This window comes from Tupaia chinensis, unplaced genomic scaffold (assembly GCF_000334495.1).
Source record: "Tupaia chinensis unplaced genomic scaffold, TupChi_1.0 Scaffold000247_1, whole genome shotgun sequence".
Lineage (NCBI taxonomy): Eukaryota > Metazoa > Chordata > Mammalia > Scandentia > Tupaiidae > Tupaia > Tupaia belangeri.
The window spans coordinates 3,263,492-3,283,479 of record NW_006159725.1 but is presented as its reverse complement, the minus strand read 5'-3'; the positions used below and the strand labels follow the sequence as shown (position 1 = coordinate 3,283,479).

The window sequence follows — 19,988 nt, the reverse complement described above, 5'->3', positions numbered from 1 at the left end:
TTTTATTTGAGTAGTTACATCTAAATGTACCTTATTTTTTTTCCCCATTTGATATGTAAGTCCTTGATTAACTTGCAGATCACCGAAGTTCACTGGTGACTAGTCCAACCGAATTTATTTTAGGAGAAACTGAGGTATTGGGTCGTCGGAAAAGTCATTATGCCTTTTTGCATAGAAAAACATAGAAATATACACTTTTTTTGGTAAATAATTATTTATTAAATTAAATTAATTAGTTAGTGAGTTAATTAATTTGTTTGTTTGTATATCCTTTAGTCATTCAGTTTGGGCCATAGAGTGCGGACAATCGGTACATACTAAGTGGAGACATACAATGTCTCTCTTTCATAGCCTGGCTTCCTTCACTCTGAAGTAAATCTTCCATATTCCTCCGCTTTCTGTCAAAAGCCAGGGTCATGTTTTTTTATGGCTGAGTAATATTCCAAGAAATATACACAATTTTTCAGAACTTTTCTGATGGCCCAATATTTATACTTTTTTTGTCTTATCAGGAAGGTAAGAGAGAGACACAGTTGATACATTTACTTCCTAGTAACTTCCAGATCTTCGTAGTGCCAAGAAACAGTAGAGAAATCAAAAGACAAACATGAAACCAGAGGTTTTATTCTCTAATTGTTACTCAGCCCCAATTCTAACTGATTTGAAAATAAATACTTAAAAACATTTTCTGCCCAGCAGGTAACATACGGCCCTGCAGTGTGGTTGGGCCGTATATCATGTCCTGCCTGGGGCACGTGAGGAGTGATCAGAGGGCAGGAAGACGTCACCGCTCCATGAGAAGGCTGGTTGGGGGTCTCTCATCCCCGTGTCCGTCCCTGTAGTGGCCCTGCTCCCCGACCAAACGCGTCTACACGATGTGAAGGACTTTGAAGGCAGCCACAGCCTGTTTCTCCCTTTCGTGCCTGCTCTGAAGTATCTCCAGCAGTGAGATTTCGGGCAGATTTTCTTCCTTCCCAGTGTAGGTCGAATGCTTTTTCCCCTTTGAGGCTTGATCAGTCAAATTTGATAGTTTGGGTCTGGGGATGGTCTTCGCATATTCCAAAGCCTAAAAACATAAAAATCAATTTCTTTTTGAAATGGAAAGTGAGCCTTGGGTCCCTTAAATTCAATCTAGTCTTGGGCAACGTCCATTTATCATAGAAATAGACACTATTGCTACAGCAACTTCCTAACACAGGAGTGGAAATGGTCATTCCATGGAAAGCACACATAGTGCAATTCCGTGCACAGTATCCACGAAATAAATAGCCTCAACATACTTTGCTACAGACAAAGAAGAGTTGAACTAGATGGTTGTGAACTTTGTGTTTTCTTCATCAAACTGAGTGTCCTTCAAGTGATGGAAAAGATTTCTCAAATGTTTGATCTATTGGCTTGTCTGAAAAATCATGATGCATTTTTGCATAGAAAAACAGAAAAATTCATCATGACTTCTTTTTCGGATAGGTTTTTGCTATAGGGCACATGCGCTCACCAGAAAGACAAGAGAGAGACAGAGAGACAGAAAGTGAGAAATCATCCCCCCCCGGGGGGAGGGCCACACCGTAATCCCTTCTCTCCATTCTCCTCTTGGGAGCTTGGGCACGTATGCACGCATGTCCGGCATGAGTTTAAGCCACCAGATCTGGGACTTGAACCACGGTCGATTACATGGGAGTCCAGGGACATAGCCATTACACCAACTCCTGGTCTCTCATCATGACTTTTTTAAAAAAGAATTATTTTATTTAACTTTATTTATCCATTTATTTATCTATTTATTTTTTAATTTGACCAGAGAGGGACAGAGTGAGAGAGAGAGAGAAAGTGAGAAAGCAAGTCACCAGGTTTGGGACTCAAACTGCAGTCAGCCATGTGGGAGTCCAGCATCCTTAACCACCTGCCAACCTGCTGGCTCCACATCATGACTTTTTTGACAACCCAATATTTAGTTTCTGGCAGTCACATTAAACCAAACTTCCAGGGAGGGACTATTAACAGACCTTTCTATCCAAAGAGGACCTGTTATAACTTGAGACCAAAAACATCACTGTAGTTGATATAAAATGAGTGTCTCTCTCTTTTTGCTTTTAGTTTTTTTTCCCCATAGAGTGTGTGTACTCACCGGAGAGAGACAGAGAAAGAGAGAGGAGAAAGTGAGATGTCACCTCCTGAAGGTGGGAAGGTTGGCCAGGCCACAATCCTTTCTCTTCCATTCTCCTCCCAGGATTTGGGCACATAAGCACAAGCCCCTGGCATGATTTTTCAAACCACCAGGTCTAGGACTTGAACCACGTTTAGCCATGTGAAAGTCCAGTGCCTTAACCACCACACCACCTGCTGGCCCAAGCCTCCATTATTACACTCTTGTTCTTAGGCTCCTAGAACTCAACACATTATTGGAGGTGGATATCTTTTTTTTTTTTTTTTCCTTTAGTATATCTGTAAAAACCTAGATGCTGAGAAAAGGTTATCTTTTTTTTTCAGTGATATCATTTTTGAAAACCATTATGATAAAAATGAGACCACTAAATATGGTTTCTAAATCTGAATTTACACCAGTTTTATATTTTAATATCAGTTTATTGATACATGAAATGGGAATTAATTGTACAGTTAGATCCTGAAAGAAGAAAAAGCACAGGGAACCAGCAGTTAGCGTAATGGCTATGTTGCTGGACTCCCATGTAGTCGACCGCGGTTCACGTCCCGGACCCGGTGGCTTAAAACTCACACCAGGCACGTGTGTGTGCGTGCCCAAGATCCCAAGAGGAGAATGGAGGAGAAGGGATTGAGGCGTGGCCATCCCCCCTGGGGGGTGATTTCTTGCTTTCTGTCTCTATGTCTCTCTCTGTCTGTCTGGCGAGCGCATGTGCCCTATAGCAAAATCCTCTCCAAAAAAAAAGAAAAAGAAAAAGCACAGAAAAAAAAAAAAATTCAGACTTCTTGGTGTATCTAGATGAAATCCATAGGAATTTGTAGTTAGAGATTTGTTGTTGGGACCACCAGTTGGCATAATGGCTATGTCGCTGGACTCCCATGTAGTCGACCGTGGTTCAAGTCCCCCTGGTGGTGTAAACTCACGCCAGGCGCATGTGCATGCGTGCCCAAGATCCTGAGAGGAAAATGGAGGAGAAGGGATTGAGGCATGGCCACTCCCCCTAAGGGGTGATTTCTCGCTTTCTGTCTCTCTGTCTTTCTGCTGAGCGCACACGCCCTATAGTAAAAACCTCTCCAAAAGAAAAAAAAAAAAGATTTGTTGTCTTGAAGCTCTTCATGAAAAGGTAATAGATTGGATAAAAAAGAAAAAGTGGCACCATGGAAACTCCATCAGGTGGATTGAAGTCTTCGAGGTCTGAGGAGAAAAGGTAATACATGGAAAATACGCGGGTCTGTGAAGGAGAACACGAAGGGCACATTCCTGAAGGGACCGAAGGGTCATGTGTTCCTCATGCACAGGGGCCCGGGTTCTGATGGGGACTGGACAGGTCAGGCCAGGCCAGCTCTGCGCCCCCGCACCCCCACGATGGAGGGCTGGCCGGCACCTCTGAGGGGGACAGTATGTATTTTATGAAATCCTTTTCTTTGATGAGGAGCCAATAGATTTCGAGCCCTGTGAGAGTGTCGGGCAATGAACTTGAGAGGCACGGCGAAGCAGAACTTTGTGACAAAGAAAACAGCAAGAGACACTCATTTCCTGAAGTCGATTTAATGACAGCGGAGGCCACTGATAGTGAATCAGGATTGCTGGTTGCTTCTAACCAATCTTACTATTTTCTCTACTAAAAGCACATGTCAGGGCCAGCAGGTGGCATGGTACTTAAGGCACTGGATTCTCACGTGCCAAACGCAGTTCAAGTCCCGGACTGGGGTGGGAGGCTTGAACAGCAACAAAAACACATGCCATCCAATTTCTTTCTTTTGTAAAATAATGAGTTAATTAATTTCTTTTGTGTGTGTGAGAGAGAAACAGCACCACAGGGTGTTGGTGCCGCCATCCACTCCCGACCTCGGCCAGCCCCGGATCACGGCACGCATGTGCCTGGTGCACTCAGGGACGTCTCTGGTCACAAACCTAGAAATGTCCCATGCAGCTGAGCCTCGCGGAATGTTGCATTTGCTCACTCTGCCACCACCTGGCCCCTGTATCATTCAATGTTTATGTGCGATAAACACAACACCCTGTACTCGGGAAAAAAGGACACGGAAACGAAATTGAGGGGGAGAAAAGCAGCTCACCTTCAGTGTCACAAGTGTGTGTGTGACGCTGTGACATCAGCTCTGCGGGTGATGGCAGCTCTCGGTGCGGCTGCAGGTAAAACATCTCCTGGGTCCCACAAATGTGTTTAAAATCTCTGCGGTGGGGCCAGCAGGTGGCGTGGTGATTAAGGAGCTGGACTCTCACGTGGCCAACCATGGTTTAAGCCCTGGACCCGGCGACTTAAATATCATGCCGGCTGCACATGCGTGTGTGCCCAAAATCCCGAGAGGAGAGGGGATTGTGATGTGGTCATCTCCCCTAGGGGGGTGTGATTTCTCACTTTCCCTCTGTCTCTGTCTCTTTCTGGTGAGAATATACACCTTATAGCAAAAAACAAAAAGGAGAGGAGAGGGAACAAAAGCTATGAGGTGGGGCCAGCAGGTAGTGTGGTAGTGGTTAAGGCGCTGGACTACCACACAGCCAACCATGGTTCAAGCCCTGGATCCGGAGGCTTGAACATCACACTAGGCACATGTGTGTGCATACCCAAAACCCCAAGAGAGGCATGGAGGAGAGGGGATTGTTGGGTGACCATCTTCCTTGGGGGGTGATTTCTCACTTTCCCCTCTCTGTCTCTGTCTCTGTCTCTGTCTGGCAAGTGCATGTGCCCTATGGCAAAAATCTGAAAAACAAAAAAAAGGCAAAAAAAAAAAGCTATGAGGTACCAAATGTTTCCTTTTCAGTCTGCTTGAAAAGATAAATGCCTTCATGAGGATGTCTCACCTTGTGCCGAGGGACCAGGGACTTGTTTCCGGTCTTGGCTGTCTGCGGCTTCGACAGAGCAGAGAATGTCTTCCTGTTGTACTCTTTAACATGCTGGGCGTATTCCTTTTGCAGGATTAATTTTTGCATCTGTTCAGAGGAAGAAAGCTCTGGTCACTCACGGATCCTATGGTTCTCTCTGTCTCTACTCGCTGTGACAGTGGTTCCAGCCAGCTGGCTACGAGCTCCTGCAGCATGGGAGGAATGGGGTCGCCACACAGGAGGGGACGGTGGTGACGTGGTGAAGTTCCCGTCTCTCCCAGAAGGAGCCTGTCCCTGGAGGCACGCTGCCACAATGGCGTGCCCGTGTCCCCGAGCAGTGGCTCAGTCATACTCAGCCTCTTCGCTGTTGCATTTACCCAATTTATTTTCATTTTAGCTTCCAACTTGGAACTAGACTCTTTTATGCCTCAGCTGCAGATGCAGTTAAAACACATGAAACGAAGATCTCCTTTCTCTAGAAGAGAGGGAACAGTGTGGAGGCACTTTTCAGAGGTTGGCGGCTCTTACCCCAAGTGTCCTCTCAGTAGCGACTCTTCAGAATTACCCAGATCACCCTGGCAGGGAAGACCGACCGCCACGTGGTCTTCCTGACCGCACACTGCTGCCTTCACAGGCACACGGCCCCGCTCGTCAGATCTAACTGAAGGCGGATGCATAAGGCGACGCGGGCGAGGGTGTACTTCGGCCTATGCATGCGCTTTTTTCTTTTTTTGAGTTTAGTTCATCCTTCTTCCACGAGAAAGAAAGGAGAGAGAAGGAGACAGAGAGAGGCACCCCTACAGGGCACTGACGCTGCGACCTCAGCCCCAGCCTAACCTGCCTGGGTCACGTGCACACATATGTGCCCGTGTGTGCAGGGAACCCGCAGGTTGCAAATCCAGACCTCCCATGTGGGCTCAGCCTCGTGGAGTTCTGTGCCTCCACTGAGCCCAGGGGGCTGGCCCAAGTGTCTTTACTTTTCTGGAAAAAGGAGTGTCTGGGTCTCTGTCCTCTGTCACCAGTGTTATTTCCGAAGGGTCTCTATTCAGAGCAGGCTGGTTAGATTAGGGTTTGATTCTGGGGGAATGCCCTCATATAACTTGCAAAAAGATGGACGGGCCCAGGCAGGCCAGAAAACACGGGGTGTTCCTCTCACTCACTTTGTCTCTGATGGACTCCATGTCAGGTCCGAGGCCTCCAAGCTTCACGTCTCTTTTCTGATAACCTTTCAGCTTCGAACTCTGCAAACACAAACACAGGAAGAGTTTCTCAGAAGGACTCGTATGTCCTCCTGGGTCGTCACAGACACATAAGGGAAGGAGGGTCACAGGGATGGGAGCCTGTGTGGGCTGGCAGAGAGAGGGCCCTTCCTGATGCTCTTCCACTTCGATGGCTGTTGTTGACCATGGCATCTTGGGCCATTTGTAGCTGATTATCTAACACGTTTTGGCTTTTCCACTTCTGCCATAAAGAAAATTGAAATCCTAAAGATTATAAATAAAAATGTTCAAGCTAGGGTTGTGCTGTTTTATTATGAATGCACTTTTTTCTTTAATGGCCAGAGGGTGTGTGTGCTTATGAGAGAAAGCCCCGGTGGGGCAGGGTCGTGCCACAATCCCTTCCCCTTCACTTCCCCATCCTGCCGGGACTCTGGTCACGCACACAGTGCCCAATATGCCTTTCAAGCTGCTAGAGCTGGCCACGTGGGCTACTGCTCCTGATGTCCTGTGCTATGGGCCAGCCCTGTGACTAATGCTTTAACATAACATGTATAGGGGGACCAGCAGATGGTGTGATTGGTTATGTCGCTGGACTCCCACATAGTCGACCATGGTTCGAGTCCCAGACCTGGTGGCTTACAACTCACGCCAGGCGCGTGTGCGTACGTGCCCAAGATCTTGAGAAGAGAATGGAGGAGAAGGGATTGTGGCATGGCCATCCCCCTGGGGGGTGATTTCTTGCTTTCCTTATCTCTGTCTCTCTCTGTCTCTCCGGTGAGTGCACGCACCCTATGGCAAAATCTCTCTTACAAAACGTCTAATACTATGTGAACAGTGCTACGCTGCTTCACTGCCATTGCAATCACTCCAGCCCACACGGTTTGCTGACTCAAATGACCTCCCTGCAGGAAGCTGTCTAAATGGACCAGGTAAGCACGCTGCTTCCATAAGAATGTCCTGGGGCCAGTAAGTGGCGCGATGGTGAAGGCAGCTGGATCCCACATGGCTGACTTTGTGGTTCGAGTTCTGGACCCAGCTGCCTGAAGACAAGCCAGGCGTGTGTGTATGTATGCCCCCAAATCCTGGGAGAAGACTGGAGGAGAAAGGACTGCAGCATGGCCGTCCCCTCCGGGTGGTGCTTTTTCCCTCTCCCTTTCTCCCTCTTCCTTTCTCTCTCTGCCTCTGCCCATGCCAAGTGAGCACATGTTCCATTAGCAAAAAATAAATAAAAACTAAATAAAAATAAAAATAAAAAAAACAAACAAGTGCCCTGCCCAGTGGTGTCATCACACTGTCCACTAGAGACCACAGAAGAGAAGCAGAAAAGGTAGTGACCTTTCACGCTTTGTTACTGATCACTGGGAGAAAGATAATGTGAAAGGAAACGTAACTACAGTCAATTCATAACACTCCAAAGAAAGGATGTGCTGGGACCAGCAGTTAGCATAATGGCTATGTCGCTGGACTCCCATGTAGTAGACTGCGGTTCGAGTCTCAGACCTGGTGGCTTAAACTCACACCCGGCACGTGTGCATGTGTGCCCAAGGTCCTGAGAGGAGAATGGAGGAGAAGTGATGGTGGCGTGGCCATCCCTCCATGGGGGGGTGATTTCTCGCGTTCTGTCTCTCTGTCTCTCTCTGTCTTTTTGGCGAGAGCATGCACCCTATAGCAAAAACCTCTCAAAAAAAACCGTAAAATAAAAAAGAAAGGAAGCGCTTACGGCTCTTGGCATGATCCGCTGAGAAATCCACTATGTTCAGTCGGTGTGGTTTTAGATCTTTTGAAGGGGACACAGGACTCTGTGTGATAACTCATTAGTATTACACATTGAAAAGGCAATTTAATTATTATTTAATTATTATTATTATTATGACACTGAAGCACAATAATACCCAGGGAAAGTCCTACTGCTCTCTGGATGGTCCTAAACTGCTGCTTTCAACCCTAAAACGTAAGTGAAGGGGCCAGCAGGTGACATGGTGGTTAAGGCACTGGACTCTCATGTGGCCTGTCACGATTCGAGTCCCGGACCTGGTGGCTTGAAAATCACGCCAGGTGCATGTGCGTGCATGCTCACAATCCCAGGAGGAGAATGGGGGAGAAGGGATTGCGGTGTGGCCAGGCCTCCAAGGGGTGGTTTCTCACTTTCCCTCGCATTGTCTCTCTCTGTCTCTCTCCAGCTAGTGCATGCTCCCTATGGCAAAAACCTTAAAAGACAAAAAACACAAAACGTAAGTGAAGTTTTGCTACTTCCCCCAGTGGAGCACCATGCTTCCTTCCTTGTCACTTTGTTACCTGGATTTCCTCTTTGGAGACAGTAGGAAAGACAATAAGGAAGAGAGAGCTTTGAGTCAGCAGGCGGTGTGGAGGTTAAGGTGCTGCATCACACACGGCTGACTGCTTGGTTCATGTCCTGGACCCGGCTAAAAAACATACTAGACCATGGGGCCGGCAGGTGGCATGGTGATTAAGGTACTGGACACGCTCACATGGCCAGCCACAGTTTGAGTCCTGGACCTGGTGGCTTACTTTCTCACTTTCCCTCTCTCTGTGTGTCTCTCTTGTTGAGTTAAATTTATTTTAATTCTAGTTGAATTAATTCTAGTTGAATAAATTCTAGTTGAATTAAAATAAATTTAACTTGACAAGAGAGACAGAGAGAGAGAGAGGGAATAAATAGGGACCAGCAGTTAGCATAATGGCTATGTCGCTGAACTCCCATGCAGCTGACTGCAGTTCGAGTCCTGGACCCAGTGGCTTAAACTCACGCCAGGCGCGTGTGCATGCGTGCCCAAGATCCCGAGAGGAGAATGGAGGAGAAGGGGTTGCAGCATGGCCAACCCCCCTGGGGGGTGATTTCTTGCTTTTTGTCTCTCTGTCTGTCTTAATGGCAAGTGCACATGCTCTGTAGCAAAAACTTCTCCCCTCCCCACAAAAAAAGAATAAATAAATAAAATTCTAGTCAAGTTAAATTTATTTTAATTCTCATTGAATTAAAATAAATGAATGAATAAATAAAATTAAATAAATAATTCTTCAATTAAAAAAAAGAAAAAGAAAAACATACTAGACATGAGTGCCCAAAATCCCAAGAGGAGACTGGAAGAGGGAGGACTGCGGTGTGGCCATTCCCTCTGGGGAGAACTCTCGCTTTCTCTCTTTCTCTGTCTGACAAGCGTACACACCCTATAGCAAATAAAAGAGAGAGAGAAAGAGGTGGTTTGGATGACGTACTCGTCTCAGGGCACCTATGCCCAGGCAGCTCGCTCGGACTGTGATGGTACCCCTGGCTGTCCATGCAAAGGCACCTGCTGTGTCGGTCTGGAAAGCTCTCCTGAGTCACCGCGTCCCAGTATATACCCTGTGTGTCCCGTGCCCTTTTCTTTCTTTCTTTTTTCAAAATAATAATAATTATTATTTGTTTGGAGAGGTTTTCGCTATAGGGCGCATGCACTCACCAGACAGACAGAGAGAGAGACAGAGAGACAGAAAGTGAGAAATCACCCCCCAGGGGGGATGGTCACGCCGCAATCCCTTCTCCTCCATTCTCCTCTCGGGATCCTGGGCACGCACGCACACGCGCCCGGCGTGAGTTTTAAGCCACCGGGTCCGGGACGCGAACCGCGGTCGACTACGTGGGAGTCCAGCAACATAGCCATTGCGCTAACTGCTGGTTCCCTCAAAATAATTATTTAATTTTATTGATTACTGTTATTTTAAATTTGCTATTGAGCACATGTGCTCACGGTGGGGGTTAGTGAGAAAGCAAGCCATCAGATCTGGGACTTGAGCTGCGATTGGCCACGTGGGAGTCTAGCCCCTTAACCACCTCACCACCTGATGGTCCTTCTTTCTTTAATTGCCAGGGGGTTTGTGCACTCACAAGGGAGAGACAGGGAGTGAGAGCGGAGCGAAAGTGAGAAAGCAAGCTGCCAGGTCTGGGACTTGAACTGCAGTCGGCCATGTGGGTGTCCAGCGCCTCAACCACCACCTCCTGGCCCCCCTCGTGCCCCTTTTTTTTTTTTTTTTTTTTTTTTTTTTTAAAGTTGGTTGTAGGGTATGCATACTCACCAGACAGAGACAGAGAGACACAGAGAGGGAAAGTGAGAAAGCTAGCCACCAAGTCCAGGACTCTAACCACAGTCAGCCATGTGGGAGTCCAGCACCTTACCCACCATGCCACACCTTGAATCGTATTAGATACAGTTACCAGACGTAACTCCCAGTCTTAGAAACATGCCTGTGTGTGCACCGGGCCAGCCTTCCAGGGTGTGCCTCCTGGCAGGTCTCCAGATGACCTCAAGTCCCTGCACAGCTTCCTCTGGCCGTGGCCCACTGCGGAGGCACCAAAGCCACGTGTTCTTTGCCCAGGCTCCCAGGACTGCCCTCTGATCATGGGTACAGTGAATGCATGCTAAGGCAGACGGTGGTCTTAGGAAGGTTTTAGGCAGGCTGGTGTGGCCCCTCCCTCTCTCTCTTTTCTTGCCTGCAATTTAGATGTGATTCCTGGAGCTGGAGCTGCTGCAGCAAGTTTGTAGCCAGGAAAAACAAATGAGGGAATCACACAACGATCAGTTCTGATGCTTGTGGAGCTGGGAATGCCAGTGATCACCTATATGTGGGTGATCACGTCCTGAACTGTGAACCTGTAGTTCTTAAATCGCTGTTCATGGTAACCCTGCCCCTTGACACGGAGACAGTTCTTCTTTCTTTTTTCTCCTTTTTTTGAGAGATTTTTGTTACAGGGGCATGTGTGTAGGCTGGAGAGACACAAGAGACAGAGAAATCACCCCCCAGGGAGGATGGCCACGCCGCAATCCCTTCTCCTCCATTCTCCTCTAGGGATCTTGGGCATGCATACACACGTGCCCGGCGTGAGTTTTAAGCCACCGGGTCCAGGACTCGAACTGCCGTTGACTACATGGGAGTCCAGTGACATAACCATTATGCTATCTGCTGGCTCCTGAAGGTACTTTTTCTAACATCTCAGTGACTCTGTCTAATTCAGAAGAGCCTGAGGAATGTATCAGAGAGAATGTAATCCCTGCAGCGATGAAAAGTTCTGTAAACTGAATCTGCTCCACTAGAATGTTAACCATTCATGGTCAAAACTCTTTCAGTGGGACCAGCATTTAACGTAATGGCTATGTCGCTGGAATCCCACGTAGTTGACCGTGGTTCGAGTCCTGGACCCTGTAGCTTAAACTCACACCGGGCACGTGTGCATGCATGCCCAAGATCCCGAGAGGAAAATGGAGGAGAAGGGATAGTGGCGTGGCCATCCCCCCGAGGGGTGATTTCTTGCTTTCTATCTTTCTGTCTCTCTCAGTCTTTCTGCCTAGCACACGCGCCTTATAACAACAACAACAACAACAACAACAACAAAACCCCCCAAAAAACAAAAACAAAAAAACCTCTTTCAGTGCCTCTAACTTTATAAAGTAAAGAAGGGGGCCAGCAGGTGACATCGTGGTTAAAGCACTGAACTCTCATGTGGCCCACCACGCTTCAGGTTGTGGACCCAATGGCTGGGAAATCACACCAGGCCAGCATGCGTGCTCAAAATCCCAGGAGAATGGTGGAGAAGGGGTTTTCTTAAGGAAGGCTTTGGACTAAAATAATTTTAAAAAGAGAGAATGATTTATTTAATTCCATTTGTTACTATTATTATTTTTTAATTTGACCAGAGAGAGACACAGAGAGAGAAAGGTAAAGTGAGAAAACAAGCCACCAGATCTAGGACTCGACTCATGGTCAGCCATGTGAGAGTCAGAGCCTTAACTACCATGCCACCTGCCAGCCGCTGCACTAAAATCATTAAAAAATTAATATTAAAGGAAACAGAAGACATAGGGCATTTCAAATCATCTGTCTCCTTTAAGAGGACAGAAGGCGCTACCCAGCACCAGTTCAGCTGTTTCCTATCCATTCTGTCTGTCTGTTCATACTTTAATAAACCTGCCCGGACACTACACATTCTCTTATGTATTTTTTCCACTAAGCATCATTTTTTCATTTTTTTTAGGTGTGTTCCACAGAGCAGGTGTGCTCACTAGAGAGAGAGAGAGAAAGTGAGAAATCACCCCTCAGGGGGATGGCCACGCTGTAATCCCTTCTCCCTTCTCCTTCATTCTCTCTTGTGATTTTGGGCATGCATGCACAGGAGTCCTGCCTGTTTTTAATTTGCTATAGGGCACATGCACTCAGGAGAGAGAGAGAGAGAGAGAGAGAGAGAGGGAGAGAGAAAGTGAGAAGCAAGCGGCTAGGTCCAGGACTTGAACCACGTTTGGCCACGTGGGAGTCCAACATCTCAACCACTATGCCACCTGTTGACCTCCAGCCTGCCTAGGTCCTGGACTTGAATTATGAAGTTGGCCATATGAGATCCAGAGCCTTAATCATGCCACTTGCTGGCCCCTTTCCTGAGACTTATTTACCAATACACTGTCTCTCGCTAAATATCTTCCAACAATATGATTTTTATTTATTTTTTGCCAGATGGTGTGTGTGCTGGTCAAAGAGACAGAGACAGAGAAAGATGGAGAGGAGAAAGCATTTCTCAAGCTGCCAGGTCCGGGACTTGAACTGCGTGCATGGCCAAGTGAGATCTAGTTGCCTTAACCATCATGCCACAGAGCTGGTCTCCCAGTGTGATTTTACTGCATGATGGTCTATTGTCCAGCTGCCGATGAATTGTTTAGTGGTTCCCCTCGAGGTTGAGCAGTTAGGGTGTCCTGAGGTGAGCAGTGTTACTGAGCTACCCCATTATCCCTTCGAGGTAGAGGAATGGGAGGGATTATTGCGATAAAGTGAACACGCTGAAGGTTGTTCATTCAGACTTCCGTCAGCAATGGAGCAACCAGCTTGCTCTCTGTCCAAATCTTGATGACATGGGGTACTATCATATTTAAAAACCTTTCCTGAGGGCCAGTAAGTGGTGTACTGGTTAAGATGCTGGACTCTCACATGGCTGACGGAGGTTCAAGTCCTGGACCTGGCAGCTTCCTCCCTTTCTCTCTCTCTGTCTCTCTCTGGTGAGTGTGCGTGTCCTATAGCAAATTAAAAACTAATAATAAATAACAATCGAATCAATAATTACACAAAGACCCATCCCTCATTTTTAGTGGGCGAATGAACTCAGCTCACTGACACTTCGTAATCGCAAATACGATCTTCCGCACACGAATGCCGTCTCGTTAAGGTTTTGCAATCACAAACCCACTGTCTACTTGCCGGCGTAAACCAGAACTAAAAACAAGGGAGAAAATCTTACAGCCGAGGCATAAATCCAATTTGTTCAAAGATGAGGAGAAAGGAATGATCAATGCCCAGAAATCACATCTTTTGTCTGAAGCTGCTTAACTTTTAATCATTTCACTGACTCACAGACCCCAGAGCAACACAGTTAACAGTGCGGCTCTTCCTACCGGCCCAGCAAGCACAGACCCAGAGCTGGGGGCCGCCTGATGCACCATGTGAAGGGACACCACAGCCCGAAGGCACTGTCTCCACAGCCTGTTGATCCTGTTACAGGGTGAGGGGCTCCTAACAGAGTTTGTTCCGGGCGACTGGCAATACAAAGATCCGGGATGTACTTAAGCTTGGTGCCAGGAATCTGGGTCGGTTCCCCGGGCTGCGATTTCGTTTGATCTCTCTCCATCAAAAGTCTTCTTAACAGATTATTGAGACACTCACATGCCACAGAAGACACCCGTCTGAAGTAGAGCAAATCAGTGGATTTTGTACAGTCACTGTGCTGCGTAAATGTCACCATGATCCAATTTTAGGACGTTTGTATCATCCTTAAAAGAAACTCCACACTCATTAGCCGCCTGGGCGACCACTAAGCTACTTTCTGTCTCTGTCAATGGTCGTTTATGGTAAAAGAATCCCTGGAATTTACTTGGAGTCACCTCTCCTTTGCCGTGACAAGGCTGAAAGATCATAGAGAACCAGAAAAACCACAATGAGAGTCCCAGGAGGTCTCCAAGCCCAGGAGAACAGGTTGGGAAACACAGCAACCCCGGCAGGACTGCTGCTGAAGACGCACCGTGCTGAGGGCTGATGCACCGTGCTGAGGGCTGACGACCCGGGTGCTGACATTGCTGAGGCCAGCTGGCCCCTCTGAACTGGGGTTCACAGGCCTTTCCTGATTCAAGGGTTCTACCCTTAATTAATTGCAATTCTTCTCAAGCCAGAAGAGTGACTTTTATTGTGAATTTGGGCCCCACTGTTCCTGGGTAGGAAATGACCTAGACCACTCTGTGAAGACTTGTTTCAACTCCCAAATGCAGCTCCCTGCTAGGGGGCACACCGCAGAGCTATTCTCTAGAAAATTCCTCAGATGTGTAAGTGTGAGAAAGTCACCCAAAACCAGGACAAAAAACCCCAAAAAAAACAAAACAATGCCTCCAACACTGGGGGCAGCAAGGGAAGGAAATTTGCTCTGCGGTTGCTAAACTTAATCCGAATAAAGCTCTTCTTGGAGGCAGTCAAGCGGCAGGGCCCAGCCTGCCTGCGACTACGCACACAAGTTAATCACCTTGCCCCGTGCGGTCAGCTGTCCACCACCTCTGGAGAACTCTGGGAGCAGTCATTATGTTTGCAGCAGATACTCCCAAACACGGCGACTGCTCCCGGCGGTCTGTGATTATGTACCTCGCAGGAGACACTTCTACTGGTGTGTCATCCTTGCACGAGCTAATCTCATGGTCTGCTCTCTGACTTGGGGGCGATGGTGCCTGGTGTTCACGAACCAGTCATGGCAAAACTGCAGCGGGAGGGGAAGGGGGGGTCATTCTATGATTTCTGCAAATTCCTAAGTTTTTAATGGGGTGCAGAACGAGTCCCTTGGAAACCACAAGATTCAGATTCGATGCGGCTAGCGGGCGGGCATGGCTGGGGAACGACGCCCTGTCTGGGGCCCTGGCTACCTGCTGTCTCACACAGACAGCTCCAGCTAGGTCATATCTGCTGTGGGACGGCTTCCAGGACAAAGAGGCTTCTGTGTGTCTGTCAGATGAGGGTTGGTGGTGCTGGACTGAGAACATAGAGCACATGATTGTAACATGCCCAAGGGAGAGCAGGGAGAACGCGCGATTGTAACATGCCCGGCAGAGAGCAGGGGGAATGGGCGATTGTAACATGCCCACGGAGAGCAGGGGGAACGCACGATTGTAACGTGCCCAATGGAGAGCAGGGGGAATGGGCGATTGTAACATGCCCGTTGGAGACCAGAGGGAACCCACGACTGTAACATGCCTGACGGAGACCAGGGGGAATGGGTGATCGTAACATGTCCGATGGAGACCAGAGAGGGATTTTCGCAGCTGGAATGAGGGTTTGGGAGGCAGCGCCTGGTGAGCCACCCACCGTCTCGGATCGTGAGGATACACGCTGTCCCTAGGGTGGTTTCTGCTACCTTTCCTCAGCAAAACCTGAATTCAAATGACTGAGAGGAGGAAAGAAAAGAAAACTAACATTTAGTTGATGTCTATTCTTTGCTAGGAAGTAAGAAACAAAACAAATTTTTGATAGGGTACCTGTGCTCACAGGAGAGAGTCAGAGAGGGATTTTTTTGTTTTTGTTTTTTTGAGAGGTTTTTGCTATAGGGCGCTTGCCAGACAGACAGAGACAGAGAGATAGAAAGTGAGAAATCACCCCCCAGGGGGGATGGCCACGCCGCAATCCCTTCTCCTCCATTCTCCTCTCGGGATCTTGGGCACGCACGCACACGCGCCTGGCATGAGTTTAAGCCACCGGGTCCGGGACATGAACCGCGGTTGACTACGTGGGAGTCCAGCGACATAGCCACTATGCTAACTGCTGGTTCCCTCAGAGAGGGATTTTTGATGGCCACACTGCAATCCTTTCTTCTCCAACCTCCTCTTGGGATTTTGGCTATATATGCACCGTGCCCTGCATGATTTTCATGACGCCAGGTCAGGGACTCGAGCTGTGGTCAGCCATGTGGGACTCCAGGGCTGGACCACCATACCATTCATTCCCTCCTAAAAACCTTCTACTCTGGGCTCAGTTCTGTGTATTAAACCCGAGAGCCCCTTGGAAAAAGGTTTAAGTGTGCAGAGGAACTGATAATGCTGAGTCTTACTGCAGCCAAAGAGCCAGCGAAGATGAGCCAGGCTGGCCCGACCTGTGGCCTAGCAGTCAGGGAGCCAGAGCCCACATGGCCAGTCACACAGCTGGGGTCCCAGCCCTGGTAGCTTGAAAAACACACTGGGCACATTTGTGTGCATGTCCAAAGTCCTGACAGGATGGAGACAGAAGAGATTGTGGTGTGACCATGCCCCACTGGGGCGTGCCTGTTCCCGTTCCCCGTCTCTCTCCTGAGAATATGCACTCCCTGGCAAAATTAAATCAATAAATAATAAAAAGATTAGCTAACACGGCAGAGAAAAGCTCAGGCATTACTAGCCTCAGAAGCTGAGGTGAGATAAGGGCCAGGGGGTGAGGAGACAGTGGAGGGTGGTAGGAGAACGCAGGGCGACAGGGGCTTCCACTTACTCCTTCTGAGCTCTGAGAACTGCCTGGGGCGATTCGGCTTACACTAGTGGGGGCAGGTGTGGAGGCTTTCCTGATGAAGGGGTGAAAGGAATGTGGACGCTTCCCTGAGATGACTCTTACGGGAGGTGAACGTGGCCATCCCTGGCAGCAGCCAGTCTCTGGACAGAAGGGAAGTGAAATTCCCGGGATAGTAGGACTTTGGACCACTGAGTGGCAGCTCTATAATGGCCACCCCTACTCCAGGGCCGTAACTGAGGAAATGAAAGGGAAGGGCCCCTGTGTCATCAAAAGTGAAAGGTTCCGTGGTGAATGATGTTTGTGTTATCATTTTTGTTCATTTGGTATAGGGCATGTGTGCACACCAGAGAGAGACAGGGGTTGGGAGTGAGCAATCACCCCAGGCAGATAGCCATGCCACCATCTCTTCTCTATTCCCCTCTGAAGATTTTGGGCACGGGGGGTGTGATTTTTCAAGCTGCCGGGTCTGGGACTCGAACCACACGCACCTGCCGGCCCATCTATTACCTTAATGCCGCTTCTTTTCCTGTGCTTTTTGCTTCTTTCCAGTTGGAGCAGATAGCCTTCAGAATTGCTGCGGCTCATTTTCATTTGGATTCTTTGGCTTCTCCCTGAACTGAGCTGGGACTCGCTCTCCACCCGTGGCAATATGGGTGGCAGCGTGACGCCGGACAGGGCCGCTGGGCCGGGCTGCACCTCCGTCAGCTGCTCCAGGGCTTGCTGGTGCTGCTCCATTATCTGAGAGAGCCGGGAATCCGGGGACACGCCACTGGGCTGGCTGTCAGCAGAAGAGCCGAACTTCCTTGAGGGGGAAACGAACACCATCTGTTAACACAATCTGACTCATGAGACTTCTGGCGTGAAAGTCTTCATGAACTATTTATCTGTCGTATTTATCATTCCCTAAAACACACTCGCCACCTTGAGCTCAGTCTTTCCATGTGTACATTAATTTATCTGAAAATCCTCCTCGTTCCCTTTAGAACTTTTACTGAGTGCCTTCAGAATAAAAAAAAAAAAAAAAAAAGGCACCATTTGGAAAAGTCAAAGACTTTTCTGATAAAGAATACCTAGAAATGTCGGAGTCAAATAAATAAATGTTCTTCAAAAATGTAGTTGAGGAACCAGCAGATGGCATGGTGGTTAAGGTGCTAGATACTCCCACATGGCTGACCCTGGCTCAAGTCCTGGACCCAGTGGCATGCTTTCTCAGTTCCTCCCATCTTCTGTCAAATTAAAAATAAAGAAATGCATGAATAAATAAAATGTAATAAACAAACAAAAAAAGTAGTTGAATTTATAAAAGAGAATGGGGACTCTTCAAAAACCAAGACCCAAAAAGGACTAAAGCCAAACCAGATTTTGTATAGATGAAGCTATAGCTTTCTTGTGGGAGTGTGGGGGTGGGGGATGAGTAAAGACTCGAGGTTTTTTTTTTTTTTTTTTGGCTCTAGAGGGTGCAGGAGCTCGCCAGAGAGACAGAGGTCCAGGGAGGGTGTAGTGAGAAAGCACCCCGTGGGGGACGGCCATGACGTAATCCCTTCTCCTCCACTTCTTTGGGCATGCATATGTGACCGGCATGATTTTCAAGCCTCTGGGTCTGAGGCTGGAACTGTGTGGCTGGCCACAGGCCTTAACCAGCTGTCCGAACCACGTGCACCTGCCGGCCCAGGACTGGAGTTTTATCGTGAACAATGGCGCAGGATGTGTGAGACCCCCGTGCTGTGGGAGGCATGGGATTAGAGCTGAGCTTCCTGCATAAGCACCAGAACCCTCAGAGGACCGCATCTTCAGAACCGTGGTGGGTTATTTAAATCCATCCACCTGGGACCAGCAGATGGTATAATGGTCATGTTGCTGGACTCCTATGTACTTAACTGTGGTTCGAGTCCTGGACCTGGGGGCTTAAAACTCACGCCAGAAGTGTGTGCGTGCATGCCCCAAATCCTGAGAGGATTTAAAGATGACGGAAAAAACATTCCAGACCCACTAGTAATCCAAAGGAGGTTGAGGTAGCTAAGTTAATGAAGATCCAACAACAGAAACTTTAAACAAGAAGCATTTTTTGGAATAAAATGATTCATTGAAGTGTGATTCAGAGAACTCACCAGGAAGACATAGCAATGATAACTCTCATATCTAATCAGACAACTTAGAGAGAACTGGTCATCGGAGACGTCACGACACATTTTTGCACAGAAAAGCATAGAAAAATGTGTCATAACGTGCCAAGGACCCAGTACGTAACACACAAGTGGGGATCGTCAGGGAAAACTGGCCATTTGTAACCGTAGGGAGATGCCGGTTCACCACGTTCAGTAACGAACAGGCCAGGGAAAGTGGTGCTGTGGGCCCCCCGACGCAGCGCAGGCGGCCTGACGGAGCTGCAGAAACGCAAGCTCACCAGTCACAGGACACACGCTCTTCAAACACACGAGGAGCACTTGGAAGCCCTGACTGAGCAGTACATCAGAAGGCCAGTACTGGACCGGCAGGAGGCGTAGTGGGTAACGTGCTGGACTCCCATGTGGCCAACCTCAACTCAAGTCTCGGGCCTGGTGGCTTGAAAATCACGCTGTGTATGTGTGTATGTGTGTATGTGTGTGTGCCCAAAATCCTAGGAGGAGATTGGGTATGTGTGTGTGCACAAAATCCTAGGAGGAGATTGGAGGAGGAGGGATTGCGGTGTGACCATGCCCCTAGGGGGGTGATTTCTCACCATCCCTCTCACTGTCTCTCTCTTTCTGGTGAACACACACCCCCTATGGAAAAAACTTTTTACAAATAGCAAGTACCAAGAAAACATAGAACAATACCATGTGGATTGCATTCTCTGACCATAGTGCAACTTTGACGGCTTGTTTTCTCACTCTTTCTCTCTCTCTGTGTCTCTCTCTCTGGTCAAATTAAAATAAATAAATGAATAAATCAAATCAAATCAAATAATGCTTAAAAAAAATAAAGAAACGGAAGAAAAAAATCTTGTGGGATGCAACTAAAAATGCACTTAAAAGGAAATCTAATTTTAAATTATATTGGAAAAAAAGACAGATTTTAGAAATGCTAACCAGCAGTTAGCATAATGGCTATGTCGCTGGACTCCCACGTAGTTGACCGCGGTTCGCGTCCTGGACCCGGTGACTTAAAACTCACCCTGGGCGCGTGTGCGTGCATGCCCAAGATCCCGAGAGGAGAATAGAGGAGAAGGGATTGCGGCGTGA

The 19,988-nt window shown here is 48.0% G+C and overlaps 1 protein-coding gene across 5 annotated transcripts in view; it reads right to left on the bottom strand.

Annotated features, from left to right (window-relative positions):
* Nucleotides 1–608: 608 nt before the first annotated feature.
* Nucleotides 609–19,988, bottom strand: part of JHY (junctional cadherin complex regulator) — an 81,766-nt gene continuing 62,386 nt past the window's right edge. For all 5 annotated transcript variants that reach the window (XM_006148806.2, XM_006148804.1, XM_006148803.1 and 2 more), the window contains 4 exons: nt 17,275–17,569; nt 6,166–6,246; nt 4,985–5,113; nt 609–1,066 (listed from right to left, as the gene is read on the bottom strand). In XM_006148806.2, coding sequence (XP_006148868.1) covers nt 869–1,066; nt 4,985–5,113; nt 6,166–6,246; nt 17,275–17,569 — 703 coding nt within the window. In that variant the 3' untranslated portion in view covers nt 609–868. The remainder of the gene's footprint in view (nt 1,067–4,984; nt 5,114–6,165; nt 6,247–17,274; nt 17,570–19,988) is intronic.